Genomic DNA, 24,088 nt, shown 5'->3' with positions numbered 1-24,088 from the left:
TGCTAAGTTGCGATGCGACTTATCTCAACTCGTTTGATCAATGCAAAATGATTTGAAATGCATAGGGATTAAATGCCTGAAGGAAGATGGAAAAACATAGAGAGCTTAGAAGTCATAACTCAATCATTTAAGGGAAAAATTAACTATGTCAGAGAAACAAAGGCTCTAACAACAAACGAGTTCTCAACGGTGGTAAAGATTGAATCCTTCATTTTCTTGTGCATAGGACACTTGGGGAATCATGCAGATATCGTGTCCCAGGTTCGACGAGATAACGAAATGTGGCGTTAGAGGATTGCACATATTGGAATCTTGAACTTCGTCGTTATACAGAGCGTCTCAACTGCTCATGTGGAATGGAAACATGTCTTTAGCACAGCGCAAAACACAGCCCAAAGATCTCGCCTAGTAGCTGCAATCTCGACCATGCTGACCATTGAAAATGTTTAGTGATGAGCTATAGGACTATTTTCTTTTAGTTAGTTTTTTGTTTACATTTTCGGAACTAAATCTTGACTCAAGGGCAAAGTTATGCAAACTCTATGTTTCCCTAATTTTCGGTTAGCTGATGTTTGGCTATTTATATGTTTTTAAAAAGACTTTGTAAAGGTATGAGATTTTGCGAGCTTTCAGACTTGATATATTTTGTCTTGCACTATCTAATATTATGAAAATTGAAATATGCATTTATCTATGAATGAATGGAAATGATTATTTTGGGAGATTCAAATCTGTGTGTTTGATGAAGGATTTGGACTTATGTTGGAGTTTAGTTCAACTGAAATAGTCTTTTATTTTTGATGGAATAAATTATGTGCTTGCGAAGGAATTAAGTCTAAAAGTTTTGTTGAATGAAAAGTGCAAAATACAACAAATTCTGTGAACTTTGTCATTTTGGAAATTGATTTATAAAAAAATTGCATTTACAGCATAGTGATGTGTAGATGTGGAAATGCCTTTCGTACTTTCTGGTTAAAAGTATATGTGAAATAATTTTCTTTCTTTCATTCATTGAAAATCTAAAGAGGGAGTTGTACCTTAGAAAAATTCAAAGGGAAACTTTCACAAGTTTACCCAATTGTTGGTTAATATTTTGGGCAATAGAGTGACGTTATTTTAATTATTACAAGGGACAAATCTGTTAACCAACACACTAGTTGACTCAATAAGTGTTGAGAATATGTCTTGAGAATGATAGAGACAACTTCATACCCCATGGGCATGATCCACACTATCCTAGGCTCCACAACTTCCATTTGACATTGATCTTTGTCCACCATGAAGCATATGGTTTGCTCATACTTCTCAACAATCTCAATAGGGATTATCTCTTTGTTTTTCATTACAGCTTGGAAGGATTTGAAGTATCCCCAAAGAGAAGATATTCTCATTGTAGCATCACCTATTCCCCATAATCCGTCTTTCATTTGCATAGCCATCGGTCTATCATAGGCCCATTGGACCTTTCCTTTCACACCGGGAATCTCATTCAAGAAATATAAGGCCAAGCAAATAAGAAGAGTTCCATATTTGAAAGTGTGCTTCTTATCTTGCTTTATTTTCTTCAAATTGCTTATCAACTCATTCAAGAGGACTAGTTACAGATCATACCTCATGCCATTCTTCAACATCTGATATGCAGAGTATATGGTAGTCCCGGAGACAGAGTTGTGTCTGCTGGACTGGTAAACTTTGTATCCGACCACCATAGATGCAAACTTTACATCATGCTCTAGAATGTCGTTTATGTTCATTGCTTTTTTCTCAAATTTGGAACCAGTAGTAGCTATCACTGTGTTATTTGACACTTTCCTCAAGCCAGGTACTTCACTGGTTTCATTGAGGCATGTCACAGCTCGAATTGTCTGCTTAGTGATCTTGTGAGGCCTGTCAAGCCATATAAACTCATCATGAAATCAATTGAGGATGTATCGAATCCACTCTGCTTCATTAAATGACAGAAAATGGACAAACTGTGAAAAAACCTTGTCCTAAAGAACCTTGTATTTTGGTTTGAGGTTTCCCAAACTCTCTGCCAAGTGTTTGTTATACAGGTTCAACATATCCGCGTCACTATGGAGGACATCGTAGGGTACTGAAGAAAATGCTCCTTTTGGATTGTCTTCAACCAACTTGAAAGGGTGTTTCTTGAAGACAGCTCTGGCCCTATCCTTAAACTCTACAACCAATGGGGTAGCAATACCAGAAGCTAAAGCCATTTCGAACTTAGGGTTTGCACAAATAGATAGTCTGAATAGATCGATACCTTGATTTGCAACTGGGTGTTGAAATTCACTTCAGAATTGATGTTGAAATCGCCAAACTGCTTCGCTCTTCTTCTTTGCACTATTTGCTTGATCGCATTGTGACAAATGAAGCTTTGAAATGCCTTTTTATCCTTCGAAAACCTAATTTTCCTTTGCAATAAATGTTGCAACTGGTTACCATGATTTTCACAAAGTCGCTTACCAGAGCACCAATTCTTCTCTGAAACTTCTGGATAACATCTGCACCAAATTCTTCTCTGAAACTTAGGAATATGATAAGGGACAGTAAACCTGATATTTTTCTAATTCAAGAAACCAAAATGACTAAAGAAAAAGTTGAATCATTGAAGTTTTTCAAAAATGGAAATGTTAGTGGCGGCAGTTATGAAGGTGCTTCAGGAGGCATAGCTACCATTTGGAACCTTAACTCTGTCAAAGGTCATGTTATTATTTAGGATAACAATTTCTCTTGTATCAAATTTGAGCATTTAAAAGATGGTACTTCATGGGTTCTCACCAACATTTATGCTCCCAACACTTTGAAGGCTAGAAATTCCTTCTGCAAAAAACTTATTCAAGCTAGGGACAGCTTCAAAAATCTTAGCTAGCTAGTTATGGGAGACTTCAATACTCCTTTGAGAGAGGAGGAAAAATTTGGAGGAAGCCCCCCTTAGCTGGAAAGTAGGTTGGCCCTTATGGATTTCATTAATTCTCAGGCTCTCAATGACCTGGAAATTCAGGGATGCAATTATACTTGGACTAACAGGAGAACTAGTAATGATCTTATCCAAGTTCGTCTTGATAGGACTCTCATCTCTGATAACTAGTACAGTCATTATTTATGTTCTCTGTCGGCCCACATTCGGGTTGGATCTGATCACTTTCCTATCACTTTCATTGCTGACTCCATTAATAGAAGGAGAAACTTCCCCTTCAGATTTGAAAAAATGTGGACCCTTCACCTAGACATCAAAAGTAACATCCAGAAATGGTGGAGCATCCAAGTTGAGGGAACTTCTATGTATAGAGTTGTTAAGATGATTAAAAGTGTAAAGGATAACATAAGACTCTGGAATAAATCCAGCTTTGGGAATATTTTTGAGGCCAAAGGCAAAGTCCAGGAAGACCTTAAAGAAATACAAGCTCAAATCCAGAAAGATGGTTTCAGTACTGTGTCCATTGCTGATGAAAATGAGACTCTCAAAAAATACCATGATATCATTGCCAAAGAGAAAACCTTCTGGAAGTAGAGATCTAGATGCATTTGGCTTAAGGAAGGAGATAGGAACACGAGATTCTTCCATATGTCAATGATCAAGCATAAAGCAGTTAATAGGGTTACCAAACTAGTGGTGGATAATGGGGAGATGATCAAGGAGGATGAAATTAGGAACGAAGCTAAAAGGTTTTTCTTGGAACTGCTAAAGAGGGATCATAGTTTGGATGTTGAAGCTCAATCTCCTTTTCTTCATAACATCCCTTGTCTCATTGATGAACAAAAGAACGCCTCCCTTTCTTCCATTCCTTCGATTTTGGAAATTAAAAATGTTGTCTTCTCCTTTGATGGTAACAAAGCGCTTGGCCCAGATGGTTTCCCCATGTTCTTTTTTCAAGATTTTTGGGATATTGTCGGGAAAGATGTTTCCAATGGGGTCAAGGAATTTTTTGGGGCTAGAAAATTTTTGAAAGAAATCAATGGTACTTTTATTGCTCTCATTCCCAAAACTCAAGGCGCTGACTCTATGGACAAATTTAGACCTATCAGTCTTTGCAATTATTTTTATAAGATTATCTCCAAGGTTCTAACTTCCAGATTTTTGTCTGTCCTTCCTGCTCTTATTTATCAGCAGCAAAATATGGTTTTGTCCCTGGACGACAAATTCTTGATTCTATTATAATTGTCCATGAGAACATCCACTCTCTTGTTAAAGAAAATAAGCAGGGTCTCATCCTCAAGCTTGATCTCTCCAAAGCCTATGACAGGGTTGACTAGTCATTTCTCAAGAAGGTTCTTATGTCTTTTGGCTTCTCATCTAGAGTTATGGACCTCATCACCCAACTTATCACCTCTGCCTGTTTTGTTGTCCTTGTCAATGGTTCCCCATCTCCCTTCTTCCAAGCTTCTAGAGGTCTAAGGCAAGGGGATCCTATTTCCCCCATCCTCTTCATTATTATGGCAGAATGTTTTGAAAGGACAATGGAAAATATGGTTTTGCAAGGCTCCTTTAAGGGTCTCCAACCTTCCTCAGCTGATCTTGTTTGTTCTCATCAATAGTTTGTCGATGATACTATTATCATGGGGGAATCTAGTATATTTGAAGCTAAAATCTTGAAGAGTACTCTTTGTAAGTTTGCCTTTGCTTCTGGTCAGCTAATTAACTGGACAAAAAGTGAAGTTTTTTTCATCAATACTCCTGAGAGAAGACAACAGAGAATCAGTAGAATCCTAGAGTGTAGGATTGCTGATCTTCCTGCTACCTACCTTGGTCTCCCCATGGGCACTGCACCTCCTGACTCCTTCTGGAGTTCCCTAGTGGACAAATTCCATAAAAAGTTAGTTGGATGGAAAGGAGCCCTCTTAAGTCAGGTTGGAAAGCTCCAACTACTTAAAGCTTCTCTTCAAAGTATTCCGATTTACGCTCTAAGTCTTTTCAGAATTCCAGTTAAGTATACTGATGCAATCGAGAAAATTCAAAGAAGATTCCTGTGGTCTGGGGTTGAGGACAAGAAAAGAATGTCTTTGGTGGCTTGGGACCAGATCTGTAGACCGAAGAGCAAAGGAGGTCTGGGCCTAAGGAGAATTCGAACCTTAAATGAAGCTCTCATGTCCAAACAAGCCTGGAGAATGTTTCATTCAGATACTGAATGGTGTAAAATTTGGCGAAGTAAGTACTCCCTTCAGTCCTCTCTTTCTTCTTTTATCAATTCGGATCTCAGTATTAATGGATCCCACATATGGAATCATACCTCTAAATGCAAAGAAAGTTTAGCCAAAGGAGTGATCTGGAAAGTAGGAAATGGTAGGAAAGTTAAATTCTGGGAGGATCCCTGACTTTTTGATAAACCTTTGATAGAAATCAACGAATGGGCCCCCCATGCTCCCTCTTGTATTAGAACTTTTGGCTCCTTAGTTGCTGAGTACTGGGTTGGTAACAATTGGTAGAATATTGAAAGCATCCACCCTAGCCTTTCTAAGCTCAAGATCCATCTATCTGCAGTCTGGTTGAATAAAGAGGTAGACTCCCTGATTTGGAAACATGATCCCATAGGTACTTTAACTGTTTCCTCTATGTATTGTGTCATGTCCCCCCGCCCCATTAGGAAATCCTTACTAGTCAAAAGCTTGGATTAAGGGTCTTATCCCCAAAATCAATTTCTTCTTCTGGACCATCCTCCAAAATAAGATCTTGACCCTTGACAACCTAAAAAGCAGAGGCTTTGCCTTCCCTAATAGATGTGCTATGTGCCTTCAGGAAGAAGAGCTTGTGGACCACCTTGCCATCCACTGTTCCTACTCAGCCTCAGTCTGGGGTAGATTTCTAAAAAAATTTAGCATTGACTGGGTGTTTCCTAACACTATCAGTGATCTGTTTTCCTCCTGGAATATAAAATGGACTAACTCCTTTTTGAGATCTTTGTGGCAACTATCTCTTCCTCACATCCTGTGGGGACTATGGAAAGAAAGAAATAATCGAATCTTCAGGGATGTCTCCTCCAATCAGAATATTGTGTTCCAGAAAATTCAATGGGCGATTCTGGAAAATAGAGGGATCATTGAGGGTCCTTGTTTCTCGAACAACTCTCTGGAATCAAATATCTTAAGTGCATGGAATTTGAAGATTACCGATAGTTCTAACCCCAACCACAATAAAAGACTTGAAGCTAGATGGCAAACCCCCCCTTATGGTTGGTTCAAAGTTAATTTTGACAGTGTTGCCAAAGGTAACCCGGGTCCTTCAGGTTGTGGAGCTGTTCTTAGAGATGACAAAGAAATTTGCAAGGAAATGGTTGTTGTCCCTATTGGAACCCAAGCAAACCATAAAGTTGAAGCAATGGCAGCTCTCCAAGGTATCCTCCTTGCTAAAAAATGGAACTGTCCCTACTTATGGATTGAAGGGGACTCAAACAATATCATAAAATGTCTTAAGGGGATCTCAAAACCCTCATGGTCGATCAACAATATAATCAACACTGCTATAGACCTTATTAGCACTTTTTTAAAAAGCTACATATCCCACATTTACCGAGAGGCCAATGGCTCTACTGACTGGTCTGCCAATGCGGCAGTTAACAAAGAGGAAATGATTACGTGGACGAGAGAACAAGGACTCCCCGAAAATGTTAGGCAAATCATTTTTAATGATCGATATAGAAGCACTCCAAAGATTTTTGATGGACGGGATAATAATGAAAAGGACTAATTGGAGTACTTCAAGTCATTATAATAATGAGAGACTCACTCATTATTATACCTATGTCATTAGTTCCCACGCTTTCTGGGTAACTTTGATAGTTCTGAAAAGCTCTCTGGCTAATTTGCTCTGCAAGTTTCAAAATTTGGCTATGAACAGTGAGAACATCGGTGGTAACAGGAGACGATATGAACCAAGCAGCTGCAAAGAATGGAAACAGAAGGAGGAGGTCTGGGGTATTCTGCAGAAGGGTGGTTTCTCGAAATTCATGGAGAGACTTCACGGACGAGATGGCATGGTCACCAGTTTTTTCTGCAAAAACTGGAGAAAGGGTATGCTGAAAATGGGAGACCAGACTATTGAAATTGATGAAGATCTAATTGCCCAAGCCACGGGCCTCACAAGAGAAGGTTGCAACTTCTACAGAGATAGGAAAGTCAGTAAGGAAGCTATCGAAAGATACCCGGATACCGAGAAGGAGAAAAAATGACTGGTAAAGTTGAGAAAAACCTACTACCCGCCTAGGGCTTTTGTCAAACCCTAGTGGGAAGTCCTCTTTGTTTTAATGCGCTACATCACATTAGATGGTAGGTTCACAAAATTTATGGTTATCACTTCGTTCTGCTGAATCATTTTAGGCACAATGAAAAGGTTAATTTCCCTTATTTTCTGCTCTGCTTGATGAATGCTACTATTAAGGCCTACAAAGATAACCCAATGGGGGATACTACCATGCATCAAGGCCTAATGGTCCTTATTTATGACCATCTTAAGGCCAACCAAATTACCCAGATGCAACCCTCTATGGATTCTGAGGACGAGGGATCTGACTCTCCCTTCTCAGTGGAAGAGGAGTCTGATAGTGACCCTTCGAGTGATACTGAGGATAGCATGGATGTTTCGGATTATGAAAGTGGGAAGAAGAGGAAACACATCAAAACAAGATCGTCTTCCTCTAAGGGCAAAAAACCTAAAAGTAGATCCCAAATTAGCATTTCTTCGGAGGAGGAGGTCTCAGAAGAATCTGAGGAGGAGAACCCTCAAGGGTTGCTGAAGAGGAAGATAAAAGCTCACACCCAGACCAGGAAAAAGCACAAGGAGGAGGGGATTGTTAAGGAACAAGAAGTCCATAAGTAGGTAAGGACCTTGGAAGCCGAACAGAATCTGGAGAAGGTGACCATGGAAGGGGCTTTTAGGGTTGAAGACACAACCACTATCCGGGACACCCCTAAAAAGGAACAGGCATCCCTGGTAAGGTTGACCCCCCCCTAACCCTCCACCAGAGGGTATACAAGGTTTCAAGGATACTATGGAGTGGCTTATTAATGGTTACAAGAAAGTTGTGGATGAAAACATAAAACTCTGCAACAGAATTCTAATTTTGGAAACCATCAATACTGGGGAAGGGAAGACCGTGGCTAATTACATAGAGGACCTGAAAAGTACCATTGCTAAAGTCGAAAACATAAGAGATGCCTTCAACCCCAGGTTTGAGAAAATAGAGAAGGATTTGCTGGAAAGAAAAAATCTTGCTGACGCTAATGACCAAACTATCTCGGATACTGTTAGCAAAGTCAGCAAAATTGAAGAGTGTCTGAAGAGCATTGTTGAACAGAGTTTAAGCATCCTGAAGATTTCAGCTAACAACACCAACACTCTAATCAACAAACTGGATGAAGAAAAGGAAATCCTGGATATTGACCCGAATACTGAAGGAACAGGGGAAGCTCAAGGACCCAGAACCCGTACCAGAGGTAAAAAGAAGGAAAAGAAACCTAACAAGGACCTGGAAGACCTCAAAGTTGTCGAGGCCACATACGATGAGCTGGTGAAAAAGGCGGAGGACATGTTGAAGAATATAGCTGTGTAGCGCCTTCTTTGTTTCTTTGTTGTTGTTGTTTTTTAGCTATCCTTTTGGTTTGCCAGTCATTTTGTAAGCGGTTCTTAAGCACTGGACTTTTTGGTGTCTTATCTTAATCTCCTATGTTAAAGGTTTCGGGTCTTGAAAACCTTTTTTTTTAATTAATCAGAACATCTGCACATGTGATTTAATCCTTCTGCAACCTTTCGAAATCGATTGCAGATCACCAAAGAGGGGATTCTTAGAATCTACATGAAAAGTTCCCCCTAAGGCATAAAGCCCTAGCTACCATATGAAGATCCTGCATCGGATTCAGGTGCAGATCCATTTTCTTCTTTAGATTCATCTTTTCTAACCCACATATTCTCATGTTTATCTCTTATCTCTTCTACCTTTGCCTTTCCCTTCTCATTTGATTTGTTCTTGTCTACCAGAGCACTATTCTTGCTTCTGCAGTGCTTAACAATGTGACCGGTTTTATTGCATGCATGACAAACAACATTTATCTGCATACGTTTGGAGTTCATCTGATTTGGTCTCATCCTGCACTAGTTAGAGATATGTCCAAACATCCCACAAGCATAGCACCTCTTGTTTTGGAAGTTATTCATTACTGCTCTACACATATTTGACTGGTGACCAAAGTTATTGCATATGAAGCACTGACCAGTAAAGGTAGGAACATTATTTATGTTGTTAATTCCATTATTCATCCTACTTCTGCATTGATTCGCCATATGACCGAATTTGTTGCAAGTAAAGCATCTACCATTGAATTTATGAGCATTAGGTTGTCCTACTGGAGGATTCTTGCTCTTCTTTTGATCAAGTTTTGCATTGCTTGGTCCAGATTTCAAGGATTCACCTTTCTCAAATCCAAGTCCTCGCATGTCCTTTCCATGTCTCTGACTTTCCAACATCTCATTAATCCTTGTTGAGCTAGCTTTGAATTTGTCTTTGTAGTCATTAGCAGTAGCAAGTTCATCCCTTAAGGTAGCAATTTGTCTTTCAAGTTCTTGACCATTATTCCTTGACTATGTCAACTCAAGCTTCAACTGATCATTCTCATAGGTAATCCTGAAGCATTCATCAGCTCTTTCCTTCAATGATTGTGCCAGATTCTCTTCATTTTTCTTTCGGTCCTCAATCTCCTTAGTCAATCTCATCACAATGGATTGCATCTCATTCTTCAAGGCAACATTCTCTCTCCCAAGCTTGTCACATTCATCAGCTTTAGCCTGATTTTCCATGATTTGATCTTCTTTCTCCTTCAGCTTGTCCATCAATTCCTTCCTCTTGTTTGTTGATGTGCTCACTTGATCCTTCAAGTCATTAATGAAATCATCAGCAGCATTCAGGTTTCTCTTCAAGGAACTGATCTCATTTCTTGTTGCATCAAGATCCTCAAGTGCCACACTGAGTTGTCTCTGAAAACCGGAATCCATTGAGTCAATCTCCCGGACCTTCCTCAAGCGGTTAAGCTTCCTCAGAGGAACTAGGCTCTGATACCAATTGTTGGATTCAGGGATCACTGAGAGGGGGGGTGAATCAGTGATCTACTGGTTAGCAGATTTTTAAACTTAACTTTAGACCACTAGAAGCATACAAATGAAACTGAAGTACAAAAACATAGAACAAACAACCACAAAAGCATAACACCATATTTTTATGTGGAAACCCAAATGGGAAAAACCAGAGTGGGATTTGAACCCACAATATTATTCCACTATGGCCAGTAGCAAAACAATATTACAATATGGGGAATGCACAAGCATTCAGGCACACTGTCTAGAGCTCACTACTCAAATACAATAAGGGCTACAACCTCGGAAGGCTCACTGCCTTACTGATTAGTTATAATGATGAATTACAAGAAAATGAACTCTGAAATAGCATCTACAATGCTTGGATGAGTTCCGGTTGAGTGCCAAATATACTGACTGGGTCACCTCTACTTTGTTATGCCCTGTTCATTGTCTCAGTCAACTATAGGATCAAGAATGCGCACTTGAAACTGTGCCAACACGGATTCTCAATCACCACTCACTCGCATACAATCATACCACGCCCAAAAAGATCATCAACACTGGTCTTATATATTCGCAATCACAAAATAGGTCATTTACCATGTCGTCCTGCTAGTGTAACGTGTGGTCAAATGTCGGCTTGACCGGATCCCAAAAGATAAATGTGGATCACCAAAACAATAATAAAATGATGTTTCAATGTTGGCCCAATCAATCCAAACACGATTCAATGCACTGCAATCACCGGAAAGCTTCCGGCCCAAAACTGCTCTAACTAGTTAATTGGCTACCGATTGACATCCGCTTCTGGTTAAGAAGAATTATGGTTACCAGGTCAAATCTCCATGAAGAGTTGCCATCAATGACAACCCTAAACCAATAATAAACCATTAGAAGCCACCAGATGAGTGTCACTTGCCAACACTAACCTTCACTCCACGATCTACATCATTGGATGAGTGATTCTTGGAAGCCATTCGTTGCTGGTAACATTGAACTTTTCCCTTGTGCTAAAGGTTTTTTCATTTCTTCTTTTGCAAATTCGAAGGATCATGACTTGGTGTTGAACAAGTTGTAGGCTTGGGGAGTTTACTCTCTCTCTATCAAACCTTGGATAGCTTCTTTTAACCCTCTTACTGAACCACTCGATGTGCATCTGATGTGGGTTCCCCTTCCCAATCTTCCTCTTCATTTTTGGGAGCATTCTTGTTATGAGGCCATTGGCAATTCAATCGGTCAATTCTTGAAGGTTGATGATTTCATATCCTTCATGGGTCATTCCACTTTTGCTCGAATTTTAATCGACACTAATATCTTGGTGCCTCTCCCTGGGGATGTGTTTTTTATGGTCAGGGATAGACCATGGAGTCAATAGCTGGATTATGAGGGCCTCCCCTTTCGCTATTGTAGATGCTTCTCAACTAGTCACTTAGCTTTAGATTGTTTTATCTCATTCCAAAATGGTGCTTCTACTTGGTGGAAAGATGCTAGTGTTGACCATGTGGTTGTCAAGGCTCTTGATTCTAATGACTCTTCACATGATGATGATGACTCCTTTCGGGATGAGGTTGTGCCTCTTACTACTGATGTAGCTTCCACTACCCCCTGGACTCTACTGGTGTGGCCTCCTCGGGCCTTGAGGTTTCTACTCCTATTTCTCATGTTTTGCAACAACGGTTTGCTCTTGCTGATTCTACTCCAAGTGTTGTTATGCAACAACAGTCTGCTCCAAGTGTCAACAGACACTTTGAGGGGATTTCGCTACTTGATCCCACTTGCAATGATGTTCCTGATAATAGTATTATCTAGATTGTTGTATGTCATAGGCATAAAGGTTAGTCTTCCCCCTACCCTAATGACCTGTTTGACTTGAGCTTGTATAGGGTCAGGACCCTTGTTTGTTGCCTTCCTTTTATGGCGTCCATGGGTTGTTTGTATATAGGGTTAGCACCCTTGTTTTGTTGCTTCTTTTAATAAAAATTAATTATCCTTTCTCTATCTAGTAATGTGTTATTTAATGTTGCAACAAACAAAACAATGTAAGATTGTGGGAAAAATTATTCGACACATATGAGATAGCTTCCACATCAAATAAAATTTCTTTAATGAAGAAATTGTACAACTTGAAAATGAAAGGTGGTAATATGTCAAACCATTTAAATGAATTCAATACATTGATTAGCCAATAAATTTCTATGAGCATAAACTTGGATGATGAAATCAAAGTCATTTTGCTATTGTGTTCTCTACCCAATAGCTGGGAAGGAGTTGTTATGACTATCAACAACTTGGTCTCTGGTAAGAAGTGAAGTGTATTAAAATTTGATGATGCAACACTCTTCTCAGTGAGGGTACAAGAAGGAAGAATCAAAGTTCTTCATTGAGAGAAGCTTCGATAACTAGCTATTGGGAAAGGCCACGAGAACAAGTTATAATCATAGTTGTTATGGTTATCAACAACTCGATGTTCGACAAGAAGGGAAATGTATTAATATTTGATGATGTTGTGGTGACTCTTCTCAATGAGGATGTGAGAAGGAAGAATCAAAGTACTTCATGAGAAGAAGCTTTGATAACCAACACAAGGGGAGATCACAAGAACAACGGAGGTATAATAATAGAAGAAAATCAAAGTCTAGCAAGAGGTCAAAATCAAGAGGTAGAACTATTAATTGTTGGTATTGTGGCAAAGGCCACATCAAGAAAAATTAATCATTTAAGAAGGCTAAAAAATAGTCCAAATAACATGAGATAGATATATGAAGAAGATGTGGGTGCTCTTGTTCTAACTATTAGAGAAGCTACAGCAGATGTTAGGATAATTGATCTCAGAGCTTCTTTTCATGCCACTTCATGTCGAGAATACTTAACAAATTATCAAACCGTTAATTTTGGTAAGGTTTATCAAACATATCTCTCAACTCAAAATGGAAATAGTTGGCTATTATGGGATGTCAAACATATCTCTCAACTCAAAAGAAATTTAATTTCAGCTAGGTAATTGAATGCTCAAGGATGTAGTGTCACTTTTGAATCAAGTACATGGAAAGTGAGAAAAGGATCCTTGGTAATTGCAAGGGACTACAAATTAGGCACTTTGTATGCACTAGACAATCACACTAAAGTTGGAGTTGCAATGGAGTTGTGAACGACGACATGGAACTTTGGCGCAAAAGGCTCAATCACATGAGCCAAAAGGGCCTTGATATTTTGCACAAAAGGGATCGACTTCCATGTTTGAAATCAATTGATTAAAAGTTGTGTGAGCATTGTATCTACACAAAACAAAGGATCAGCTTCCCCACCAAGGGACATGACAAGAAGACAAGACTATCAAAGCTAGTGCATTTGGATGTTTTTAGTCCCATGAGGTAACTTTAATTGGTGGATCTAATTACTTTGTTAGTTTTCTAGGATTTCACTAGGAAGGTTTGGGTTTGTATGTTAAATAAGAAGTCAGTTTTTTTAAGCAAACTTAAGATTTTCAAGGTACTGGTTGAAAACTAAACTAACAAAAAATTAAGTGCTCTAAAACTATTAACAGTGGTGAGTTCTGTTACATATAATTTGATCAATTTTGTGTAAATAATGGTATTTAATGAATCAAAATTGTTCTTTCACCCCTCAAGAAAATGGTGCAGCAAAGAGGTTCAAATATAACAGTTTTGAAGCTCATAGTATGCTCTCCAACGCTAGCTTGGGTAAATAGTTTTGGGTGGAGGTTGTTAATACAATTGTCTATTTGATTAATTGAGGTCCATCCTCTCGATTGGATTTTAAAATTTCGAAGAGTGTTCGGGAGTAAATCCTTTGTTCATATACCATAGGAAAAAACGAATAAAGATTGTTATTAAGTCAAACTAGTGTTTTTTTAATTTCTTACGAAGAAGAATATTTTGGTTATAGGTTATAGGTTGTGGGATCCAGGTGCTAAATATGTTACACAAAGTCACAATATTATCTTCGATGAGAAAATAATGTTTGATCTACAAGAACAGAGGACATCTTCAAAACAGAGGATATCTTCAAAAGAGTTTGTGCTACATGACATCTTTGATGTCAGTGATGGCACATTTCAGCCCAATTTCCCAACTCTAATCCTAGTCAAAAGTTAATCCTCCAACATCATGTATTGAAGAATATGCACAAGGGTCACAAGCCGTTGTTTGAACTCCTACACAACCTCCAACTTTGGCATGACTATTAGATGAGCGGCCCTATTTTGATCTACAACCCTCACAAAATTCAAATGTATTGCAAAACTCAAACCATTGCCTAGAAAATTTGCCAGTGAATCAAGAGATCAAACAACGGGATCATCCCACTCGTGCATCTAAGCAAGGAGTACATCTACAGGTGCAAATTCCTCAATTGAGGAGATCTACTTAGGAGTGTAGGGCCTCGTCAAAATATGTGATTTTCTTCATTTGTAATTTTCTAATCAAGTTAAGCCCACTACTTTTCACGAACCATGCAATGTCTCAAATTACAAACATTGGATAAATTCCATGAGAAGAAATGGGTTTGTTGATGACATATTGCACATGGGATTTGGTATCTCTTCCCCCAAATCATAAAGCTTTGAAAAATAGGCGAGTATTTAAGTTGAAAGAAGAAGCTTGTGGAAAGGAACGATGCAAGGCCATTCAAGTGGTGAAAAGATCTGATCAGCAAAAGAGTTTTGATTTCATCGAAAAAAATTCACCTATAGCGAAAATGACCGTTATTCGAGCGGTGTTGGGATTAGCTATTGTTTATGATCTTGAATTGGAGCAACTTGGTGCAAACACCGCATTTCTACATGGTGATTCGGAAGAAGAGTTAAATATGTAACAACCGAAAGGTTTCCAGACAGGACATGAGAATCTAATTTGAAAATTGAAAGGAAGCTTATATAGATTGAAAGAAGCTCCACGACAATGATACCTCACGTTTGATTCCTTAACGGCTGAGAAAAATTTCTCCAAGTGTGAATCTGATTTGTGTGTTTATTACAATGTTTTAGAGAATGGTGAATTTGTGTTTCTATTACTATATGTTGATGACATGCTAGTTAGTGAAAATAGCATTAATGTTGTTAGCTAGCTAAAACAACAATTGGCTAACAAGTTTTCAAAGAAGTATCTAGGAGCCACCAAAAAAGTTCTTGTAATGACAATCACAAGTGATAGGAAGAAACAAGAATAAAAATTATCACAAGTATATTGACAAGGTTTTGGACAATTTTCACATGAAGAATCCAAAGGCAATTTGCACTCCTTTAGCTGATCATTTTATGTTATCCTCTAAAATGTGTCTCAAAACACTAGAAGAAAAAGAATATATGAAAGGAGTGTCTTACTCCTCTACTATTGAGAGCCTTATGTATGTAATGGTCTGCACAAGACCTGGTATTGCTCATGCAGTGGGAGTGGTCAGCGAGTATATGAGTAATCATGATTAGGCTCATTGGCAAGCAGTGAAGAGGATTTTGAGATATTTGAAGTGCACTTCACATAATGTTTTGACATTCAAAAGAAAAGAGGTTCAGCTACAAGGTTTTGTTGATTCCGATATGGCTACTGACTCGGAAGAAAGGTGATCTACCACTAGTTATGTGTTCACATTTGCAAGGGCAGCGATCAATTGTGTTTCTAGATTGCAATAAGCGGTAGCACTCTCTACTACCGAAGTAGAATACATTGCACTCATCCAAGGAACTAGGGAAATGTTGTGGTTGCAGCGTTAATTGGGTGAATTGGGTTGTAAACAGCAACTTTTCACTCCGTTTAGTGATAACAATAGTGCTATTCATTTGGCCAAAATCCACCCTTTCATTCTCGCATCAAGCACATAGACGTTTGATATTATTTCATACGGAGTGTTCTTGAAGAAGGCAAGCTGAAGCTGGAAAAGATACATAGCTAGTTTGAATCTTATTGATGCACTTACGAAGGTTGCCATAAAAGAGAAGCTGCAGTTTTGCAAAGCATCTATTGCCTCGTAAAGATGTGACAAAAAGTTTAGAAAAGTGGGTGATATCTCTAAAGCATAATTACTTGCAGCAGTGATTTGAAATTCAAGTAGGAGATTGTAAGTGTGAAGTCCAATGGTCACCAAAACGTTGCTCTTCTCCCCGCACCTGATGTCTCTTCATATTTTGAGACAAAAAAAACATTTGTAGAAAAGATGAGAAAAGGCATGTATCTGCTGTAACAATTGATAAAAGATATTGCCCTGCTTTTCCTATGTATGTAGCCTTACATTGAACCACGTAATTCAATTTGTCCATGTAAACTTCTGTGTGTGTTCTGTTCTTTCTTAATTGCTTAATTGCTGTTCTGTTTCTATTGCCGTTTTTAAAATTCTTCAACAAAAATAATATGTGAGTGAGCTTTTCAATATCGCCAAATCCACAAGTGCATGGTGGTCTTGCTCTACTGATTGAAACAATAGCATGACAACAAAAAGTTTGATCTCGTTCAACTGGTAAAATTCAAGAAGCACAATGGTCACCAACAAACAATGGATTTGAGGATGCCCCGCCACCCAGTTTTGCAGTTTGCAGCGATCGATCTTAGGATCCACTGAGATCAATCTATTTGTCATCCCTCTACATTAAATTTTAGTATTCATTGAGCATGAAAGCTGTTTCTTCAAATCTAAAATCTTGCTATTGCAAGGTGACCTAAATGCAGAGGATATTGCTCTCCTCATGCTAACTTTTAACCCTTATGTAGTTTCATTGACTAAATTCTTACCTCTGATCAGATTTTGGTTCAGTTATTTAATTTCATTGACTAAATTCTGACCTCTCTCTCTGATGTTCTAAATGGAGAAGTGCACATAAATCTTGTTTTTATATCAATTCAAATCAAGCATCATTTAGAGATGCTAAAATACCAAGCCTATATAATTGACTTGCTCTTCTATTTCAATTTTCATCCTTACTGTTGAGTAAACCAATCTTCCACTTTCACTGATATTGCGGAAGTATAAATGTGTATGTTTACTCAAAAAAAGGAAGGCTTTTAATCATTTTTTTTAATCAGATACATATACAGAATTAAAGCTTTAAAAAATCAAGCCTATGCCATATGTAATTATCTTTTCATTCCATTTGCTTGTCCTTTCTGTCATATACCAATATGTGACTTCCACATATATTGCACTAGTGCAAATGAGTATAATTACTCAAACAACAGAATCATTATAAAAAAATTTAAGCCTTCTTATAATCAGCCCAATTACAAATTTGAAGGATTATGGCATATACTTTCCATCGCATCTTCTTAGATACTTGTCAGCAGCCATGTTGCCCTTTATTAAAAAACCCCACAAAAAAATTGGACTGAAAGGAACCATTCTGCCACCAAAAGTACAGAATATTTCAACCCTTCTCAATACATCAGCAAATTTGGCTGTGAAAATGAACATTTGTTCTGGTTCTCTAACCTGCAAGCAACAGTAGTCTGAATAACAAGTTTCAAACAAAGCAGCCTTATATTCAACTCCATTACAAGCGGCTGCAGGTAAAGCTTTCCAACCTTCTGAATCATGCAGGCTCATAGAGGCCCAACATATGCCCATCCAAGCAGCGTACAGCTGCAACCTGGAATGAAAATTTAGAGAAACCACTTTGTGAATATTCTTTTTCTAGCCTACTATAACAACAAACACAAGACACCTATTCATGCAACAATAATAGTTTCAATGGGCTCACTACCTTTCCATGTATTTCATACTTGATGGATCCATCAAGCTCAGCTCCCATTGAAATTAATCTTGTTATTGTGTTATTTAAGTCAGGCACAGTGAACGAAAGGAAAGAATTATTGCTTTTCTGAGCTGCCAAATCTCTGCATAAAAATTAAAGGTTGAAAGAAAGGAAAGTAAGATGGAACACCAAGAAATTTCCTACTACATGTTAGTGCCAACATAGAAAATGTATGAAAACACCATAAAGCATCGAGCATGATGCATTAGTTCATTATTGGAGTTGAAAAAGAACGAACTTTGTTTGCATGTCAAAAGATAAAACTGAAACACAATAGGCAAACCTGATAAATACATATTTTCAAACCTAACAAGGACAATTTATTAACGACCCTGAAACACCTCACCAAGAAGCACAGCTGCCCATGGAGAATAAGTATAGACATTAAGTAATTTCTTTATACTAAAATTGTGCGAGAAACATCAAGTAATGAGCATGATGCATTAGTTCATTATTTGAAGTTGAATAAAACTACTGTTCTCAATCTTACAAAGAAAGGGAAGTTTGGACATTGAAATTTCCTATTCCATCTTACCGCCTTCATATAAAAATGCCACAAATCATTATGTAATGAGCATGATGCACTAGTTCATTAAATGGAGCTAAAGAAAAGAGCCTATGCAATCTTACAAAACTCACTTTGTTTGCATGACAAAAGATAAAGCTGAACCACCTATACAAGAACAAATACAGTATCTGGAGCCTAACGTGGACAAATTCTTGTAGACCTCAAATTACCTCAAGAGAAGCACCACTTCCCATGGAAACGAAGGTTTGGAAATGATGAATGGAAATACAAAAATGAAAGAAATAGGAACCACTAAAGAAGGCTGTAAAAGAATAAATATATACACAAAGCCTCTAAAAACAAAAGCATATTTAGCTGGAAGCTCTACATGAAGCTGTTGTTGTATTTTTACATTTTAAATAAGGATGGCTCATTGATCAAATCAACCCTTTCTTTGAATTATAATGCAATCGAGTTGTTTGAATAGATCAACGATAGGCTTGATTCATTAGCATCCTCCAACGATGCTTCATGCAACTGATATTTGAACATGAATGATGCATCTCTCCATTTTATATGGAACAATGAGAGATAAGAGTTTGGTAAATGAAACTAAATAAGCGGCACATTCTCTTTAACTAGTATTATTGTTCATCCATTGTTTCTCACTACCTAATTTGATCTTTCCTTTTCTAATTGTACTAAATATGTCCCTCAAGTACACATGTACATACCATATCTCTCATATTGGTTGGTGTTGATGTGTATTTTGTACACGACCAAACACAGAATAAAATACCCAGAGGTATCTTATTATCTCTTGAGTAAAGCTCCCGAATGCTGAAGATATCGAAGAAGGATCAATCGGAGAAGCTTCAAAGTTCCTGTTATGTAGGATCTCTACTCGTGGATAAGCTCTTTGCGGTATGATGTGATTTTGCTGGAATCACAAGGGGCCTTACACTCGATGACCTGAACGTCTGATTTGCTGGAATCACAGGTTTTCACTCTCCTAGATTTTTTGAAGAAAAAGGAAAAAAGGATGAGGGCGAGGGAAGGATCTAATTCTGACACTAAGAATATAGGAGTAATGATTGATCTTTGATGAAATTCTAACTAAGTCTTGTTTTGACATCCTAGGACCATCTCCACAAGATTAGTGCGATCTTCGGAGGAAAGCTTTATGATGTTCAGATCATCGCTACAGTCATAGACACCATCAGGTTGATGCATATCAGTGAAAAAGCGACAATTGAAGTTAAGCTTAAGCTGAATGATTCCAGTTGACTACACAAGGCAAGTCTGCAATCAACAAACTGCTAGTAGTATGGATATACAAATTTCACCATCAATTAAACACATTTCTTCCACTCATCTAATAACATGAAATCAAATCTGAGAAGTATAAAGACCATGCAAATTGTTGAATCAACCCATAGATTTCACCATTTCTTCAATGAAGTTTTACAAGTCTTTTACAACAACATCTTGGCAACAATCTTTGCCTTCTCTTGCTATTCTACTCTAATTGCTATTCTATCAACTGACTATTCACTATTAGCTACTATTCACCTACTATCAACTATTGACTAACTATTCCTTTACAAATGAGGAGCTATTCTATCAACTAACTATTCACTATTAGCTACTATTCACCTACTATCAACTATTGACTAACTATTCCTTTACAAATGAGGAGCCAGGGCTTATATAGTGCCCCCAATACAATTCAATGGCTTAGATCAATTTGAGATCAATGGCCAAGATTTTACAATGAAACCCTAATTAGGGTTTGTTACAACAAACTGAATTCTGACCAATGAAATAATTGCATTATTTGGACACGTCTTTTTTGGAATATTTGACCAATGGATAGCCGGGGTAGGTACATCGAAGTTCGTGCCATCTTTGATGAGTCAGGTACATTGAATCTGGACATGCTGAAGTGGACCAACCCGACTGGAGGAGTGATGACTGGGATACCACCTTGTCTTTCCTTCAAATGTTGGATTGGAAGAGGTCGTCCTTGATGAGGCTGGGCTGGAGAAGGTCGTCCTTGTCCTGGCCTGGTCTTCTTTCATCTGCCAAAACAAACCAAAAGATGATTAAGGACACATGATAAATTCATTTCAACATAGCATTTTCAACTTAAATCATCAAGAAAAAGATATTAACATGAAACTTGCCCAAGATTTTCTCCAGGAACAGATCCTATAAGAATTTCGCCCTGGACCCTTTGGAAGGGTCAGGAGCGAAATTCCAACTTTAGCTCAAAATTCACATTTTTGAAGGTCAAACATCTTTCCAAGGCATTCCAAATAGCTATTCTCACCCTAGTCCAGGCCTGACTTAGCACAAAATTTGGAGAAAAGGATGGTTTTAGTGTTTTTCGCTCTGGACCCTTTGGAGGGGTCAGGAGCAAATTTCTTGTTTGTAGCTCATTTTTTCATCATTTCAACTTCAATCCACCTCACAAGGCAAGGAAACACTTTTCTTCTCTCATCCAACCCAAGTTTATCTTGATTTTGCAAGGCAAAATAGGTGATTGAAGGATTTTCTCCTTGGACCCTTTGGAAGGGTCAGGAGCGAATTTCCTCTTCTGGCCTAAAATCATTACTTCTAGAGACAACCATCGACTTACGGGCAATCACAAGGGCATCTTTTACCTTGGTCTAGGCATAGCTTAGCATAAATTTGAAAGGAATAGGTAGATTTTAGGATTTTCGCTCTGGACCCTTCGGAAGGGTCAGGAGCGAAAATCTTGTTTTAGGGCTATTTCACCATCCTTTCAACTTCAAATCACCTCCAAGACTTAGAACACCTTGCCTCACTCCTCTCCAGGTCATAAAAACCAAAATCTTGACTTGATTTGCAAGGGAATGGGTGATCTTAAGAATTTCGCTCTGGACCCTTTGGAAGGGTCAGGAGCGAAATTCTCATTTAGCTTCAAAATTTGCATTCTTGGCGACCAAAATTCACTCTAAGGCAATCCAAATGACTTCTCTCACCCTTGTCCAGGTTTGACTTTGCTCAAATTTTGGAAGAAAAGATGGTTTTTAGGATTTTCGCTTTGGACCCTCTGGAAGGGTCAAGAGTGAAAATCATTTTTAGGCTCAATTCCTTCATCTTTCATGGTTTCTAGCAACTTAAAGTCACTCTCAGGGGCAACTTCTCCTTGATTTTACCTTAGCCCACACTTGATCTAGCAAAAAATTGATAGCAAAGAGAGGTTTTGAGAAAATTCGCTTTGGACCCTTTGGAAGGGTCAGGAGCGAAAATCTCATTCTTGACCCAAAATCATCATTCTTTCAACTTGAAACTTCTTTGCAAGGTAGAATCTCATCCTTCATTGGCCTAGGAACAAGGTTTCATGTCCAAGAAAGGTCAAAAAGTAGGCTTATAAGGAATTTCGCTCTGGACCCTTTGGAAGGGTCAGGAGTGAAATTCCTATTTTTGGACAAGATCCTCACTTTTCAAAACACTTCTCAAGGCAAGAACACATCAAGACTCACACACAATGCCTAATAAACCAACGCCCATCCAAAACAAGGAAGGAAAATGAGGGTTATAAGGATTTTCGCTCTGGACCCTTTGGAAGGGTTAGGAGCGAAATTCCTCTCCCAGGCTAGAATCCATCATCCCAAGGTCTAAAATCTCCTCTCCAAGGCAAAGTTGCATCAAAGCTTCTCAATTAAGCCTTAAAAGTCTACAAACTTGGTCAAGCTAAGGAGAAAAATAGAGGAAATAAGAATTTCGCTCTAGACCCTTTGGAAGGGTCAAGAGCGAAATTCACCTTAGGCCATGATCCTGACTTCATTTTTTCGCATTTCTTCATTCAAACAAGTGCTTTTGCCTTCATTCAAGCCTAGGAATGCATTAGTTCTAGGTTTTGGTCAAAGTAGAATGTCTTATGGAGAATTTTGCTCTGGACCCTTTGGAAGGGTCAGGAGCGAAATTCGCTTTGGACCCTTTGGAAGGGTCAGGAGCGAAATTTGACATTTTGAACTCTCCGTCAGGATCATTTTATGGAATATAACATTTAAGTATAAGTGATTCTTATACTTTAAGTTATATTCCATATATACTTTCAGGATGTTTGAGAGTGGTTTCGGACCTCCAGGAGTTATATTGCAAAATCTAGTTTTTGGAGGATTCTTCAGTTTTCCAGACTAAGTCAAATTTCAGGATCAGGACATTCCAAACTTAGCCAAATTTCAGGATCAGGACATTCCAAACTTAGCCAAATTTCAAGGCATTTGAAGATCAAGATGACATTTCAGACTTCATCACTCACCAACTCGACCTAGCTCGGACCTTCAAGAATGATACCCACTCACAAAGCACGACACAATTAGCAACGAGAGCAAAACCAGGCCCTAAGGAAGACTCTCAAAGAAACCCTAATTTTGGGGCCCTGTGGACTCACCCTGGCTCAAGCAAAGCCTACCATCCTATTGATCCCCTGGCGACACTCAAAATGCAAAGGCTAACAGACAAACCCTAAACACCTAGAAAGCAAACCCCAGAAAGCAAAAAAAAGTAGGGGTCCCCATTTGCAATGGGGCGATGTGTGAATACGTCACAACAGTTGGAAACACAAAGTTTAACCTAACATATTGTCATACCTTTACAAAGTCTCAAAACAGGGGGATGGATGGATAGATCTTGCGGTTTGGGGGATCCAAGTGCCTAGATTTGGGGACGATGCAAATGTATATGGTACTTGAAAAATTAGCTATAAAAAATTTAGTATAAGGATCAAGAATAACAAATGAAACATTCAAATACTAAAGTAACTAGACATAATGCATTGAACAATAAAATGCCAAATACAAAACATAAAACATCAATATATTATATTCAAATTGATGATTACATTCAAAATTCACAACAGCCCAATGCCTCTAATAATCCTCGAAGTCCATGCCAAACTCCTCATCACTTTAACCATTGGACCTCTCGAGGTCAAGCTCCTCCAAACCAGTACCTACAAACCTTGTCTATTCCATATCATCATCAATCTGTCTTGGCTACTTTTGCTCTGCATCCTATTGGGATTCTTTTCTCTCCTTAAAAGAAAGCATGTTGCAATAAATGATATACAAGGCACTATTTATAGCTATAGGCTTCTCCGCCCTCCTAAAGGTAGCCTATTCCTTTAAATAGAATAAATGAAGCTATAAACAAACCAATTCCTCTCAACAAGGAAAAAAAATCTGGGACAACATACAAATGGCTAGTGTGATTACAAACAATGAGACACGTTCCTAGTCCACTACAGAATTGAGTCTTCTTGTGCCATAGTCTCCCCATCTATTTTGGCCTTGTTGACGTGTTTTATATGACAGTGTAGAACACAGAATAAAGTTACCAACGGTCACCTTACTCTCTCTTGATCAAAGTGCGATTGTGTGCTAAGATTGCAGGAAGATCAGACAATCGACTCCAAGGTTCCTATATGCAACAGATGTGACTCAGTTGGCAGATGTGATTGCTAGTAATCCAAGGGGACTTACGTTTGGATCATTCTTTCACCTCTTTGATGTGGCTGGAACTTCATCATCAAATATAGCAATTCTGCGATGCTTCTACTTCGAACGGATTGAACTGGAATGAACTGAAATTAAAGGGGAAAGGGTTGGAGGATCTAAATCTACTCCTAACGGCAGTGATATCAAAGGATAATGCTTTGGTGGACAAATTTCAAATAAACCAAGCTCTACTTCGCCAAGATTAACTACAACTCCACAAGAACTAG

The 24,088-nt window shown here is 38.4% G+C and overlaps 1 protein-coding gene across 2 annotated transcripts in view; it reads right to left on the bottom strand.

The window, feature by feature from the left end:
- Positions 1-17,141: 17,141 nt before the first annotated feature.
- Positions 17,142-24,088, bottom strand: part of LOC131039340 (uncharacterized) — a 79,062-nt gene continuing 72,115 nt past the window's right edge. Inside the window, exons 2-3 of one of the 2 annotated variants that reach the window (XM_057972052.2) lie at positions 17,772-17,904; positions 17,142-17,657 (exon numbers count right to left, since the gene is read on the bottom strand). In XM_057972052.2, the coding sequence (XP_057828035.1) occupies positions 17,601-17,657; positions 17,772-17,904 (190 nt within the window). In that variant the 3' untranslated portion in view covers positions 17,142-17,600. The remainder of the gene's footprint in view (positions 17,658-17,771; positions 17,905-24,088) is intronic. The other variant, XM_057972051.2, reaches the window with a different exon arrangement.

Source organism: Cryptomeria japonica, chromosome 9, assembly GCF_030272615.1.
Source record: "Cryptomeria japonica chromosome 9, Sugi_1.0, whole genome shotgun sequence".
Lineage (NCBI taxonomy): Eukaryota > Viridiplantae > Streptophyta > Pinopsida > Cupressales > Cupressaceae > Cryptomeria > Cryptomeria japonica.
The sequence above is the reverse complement of the archived record's forward strand: the minus strand, read 5'-3'. Positions and strand labels throughout refer to the sequence as shown.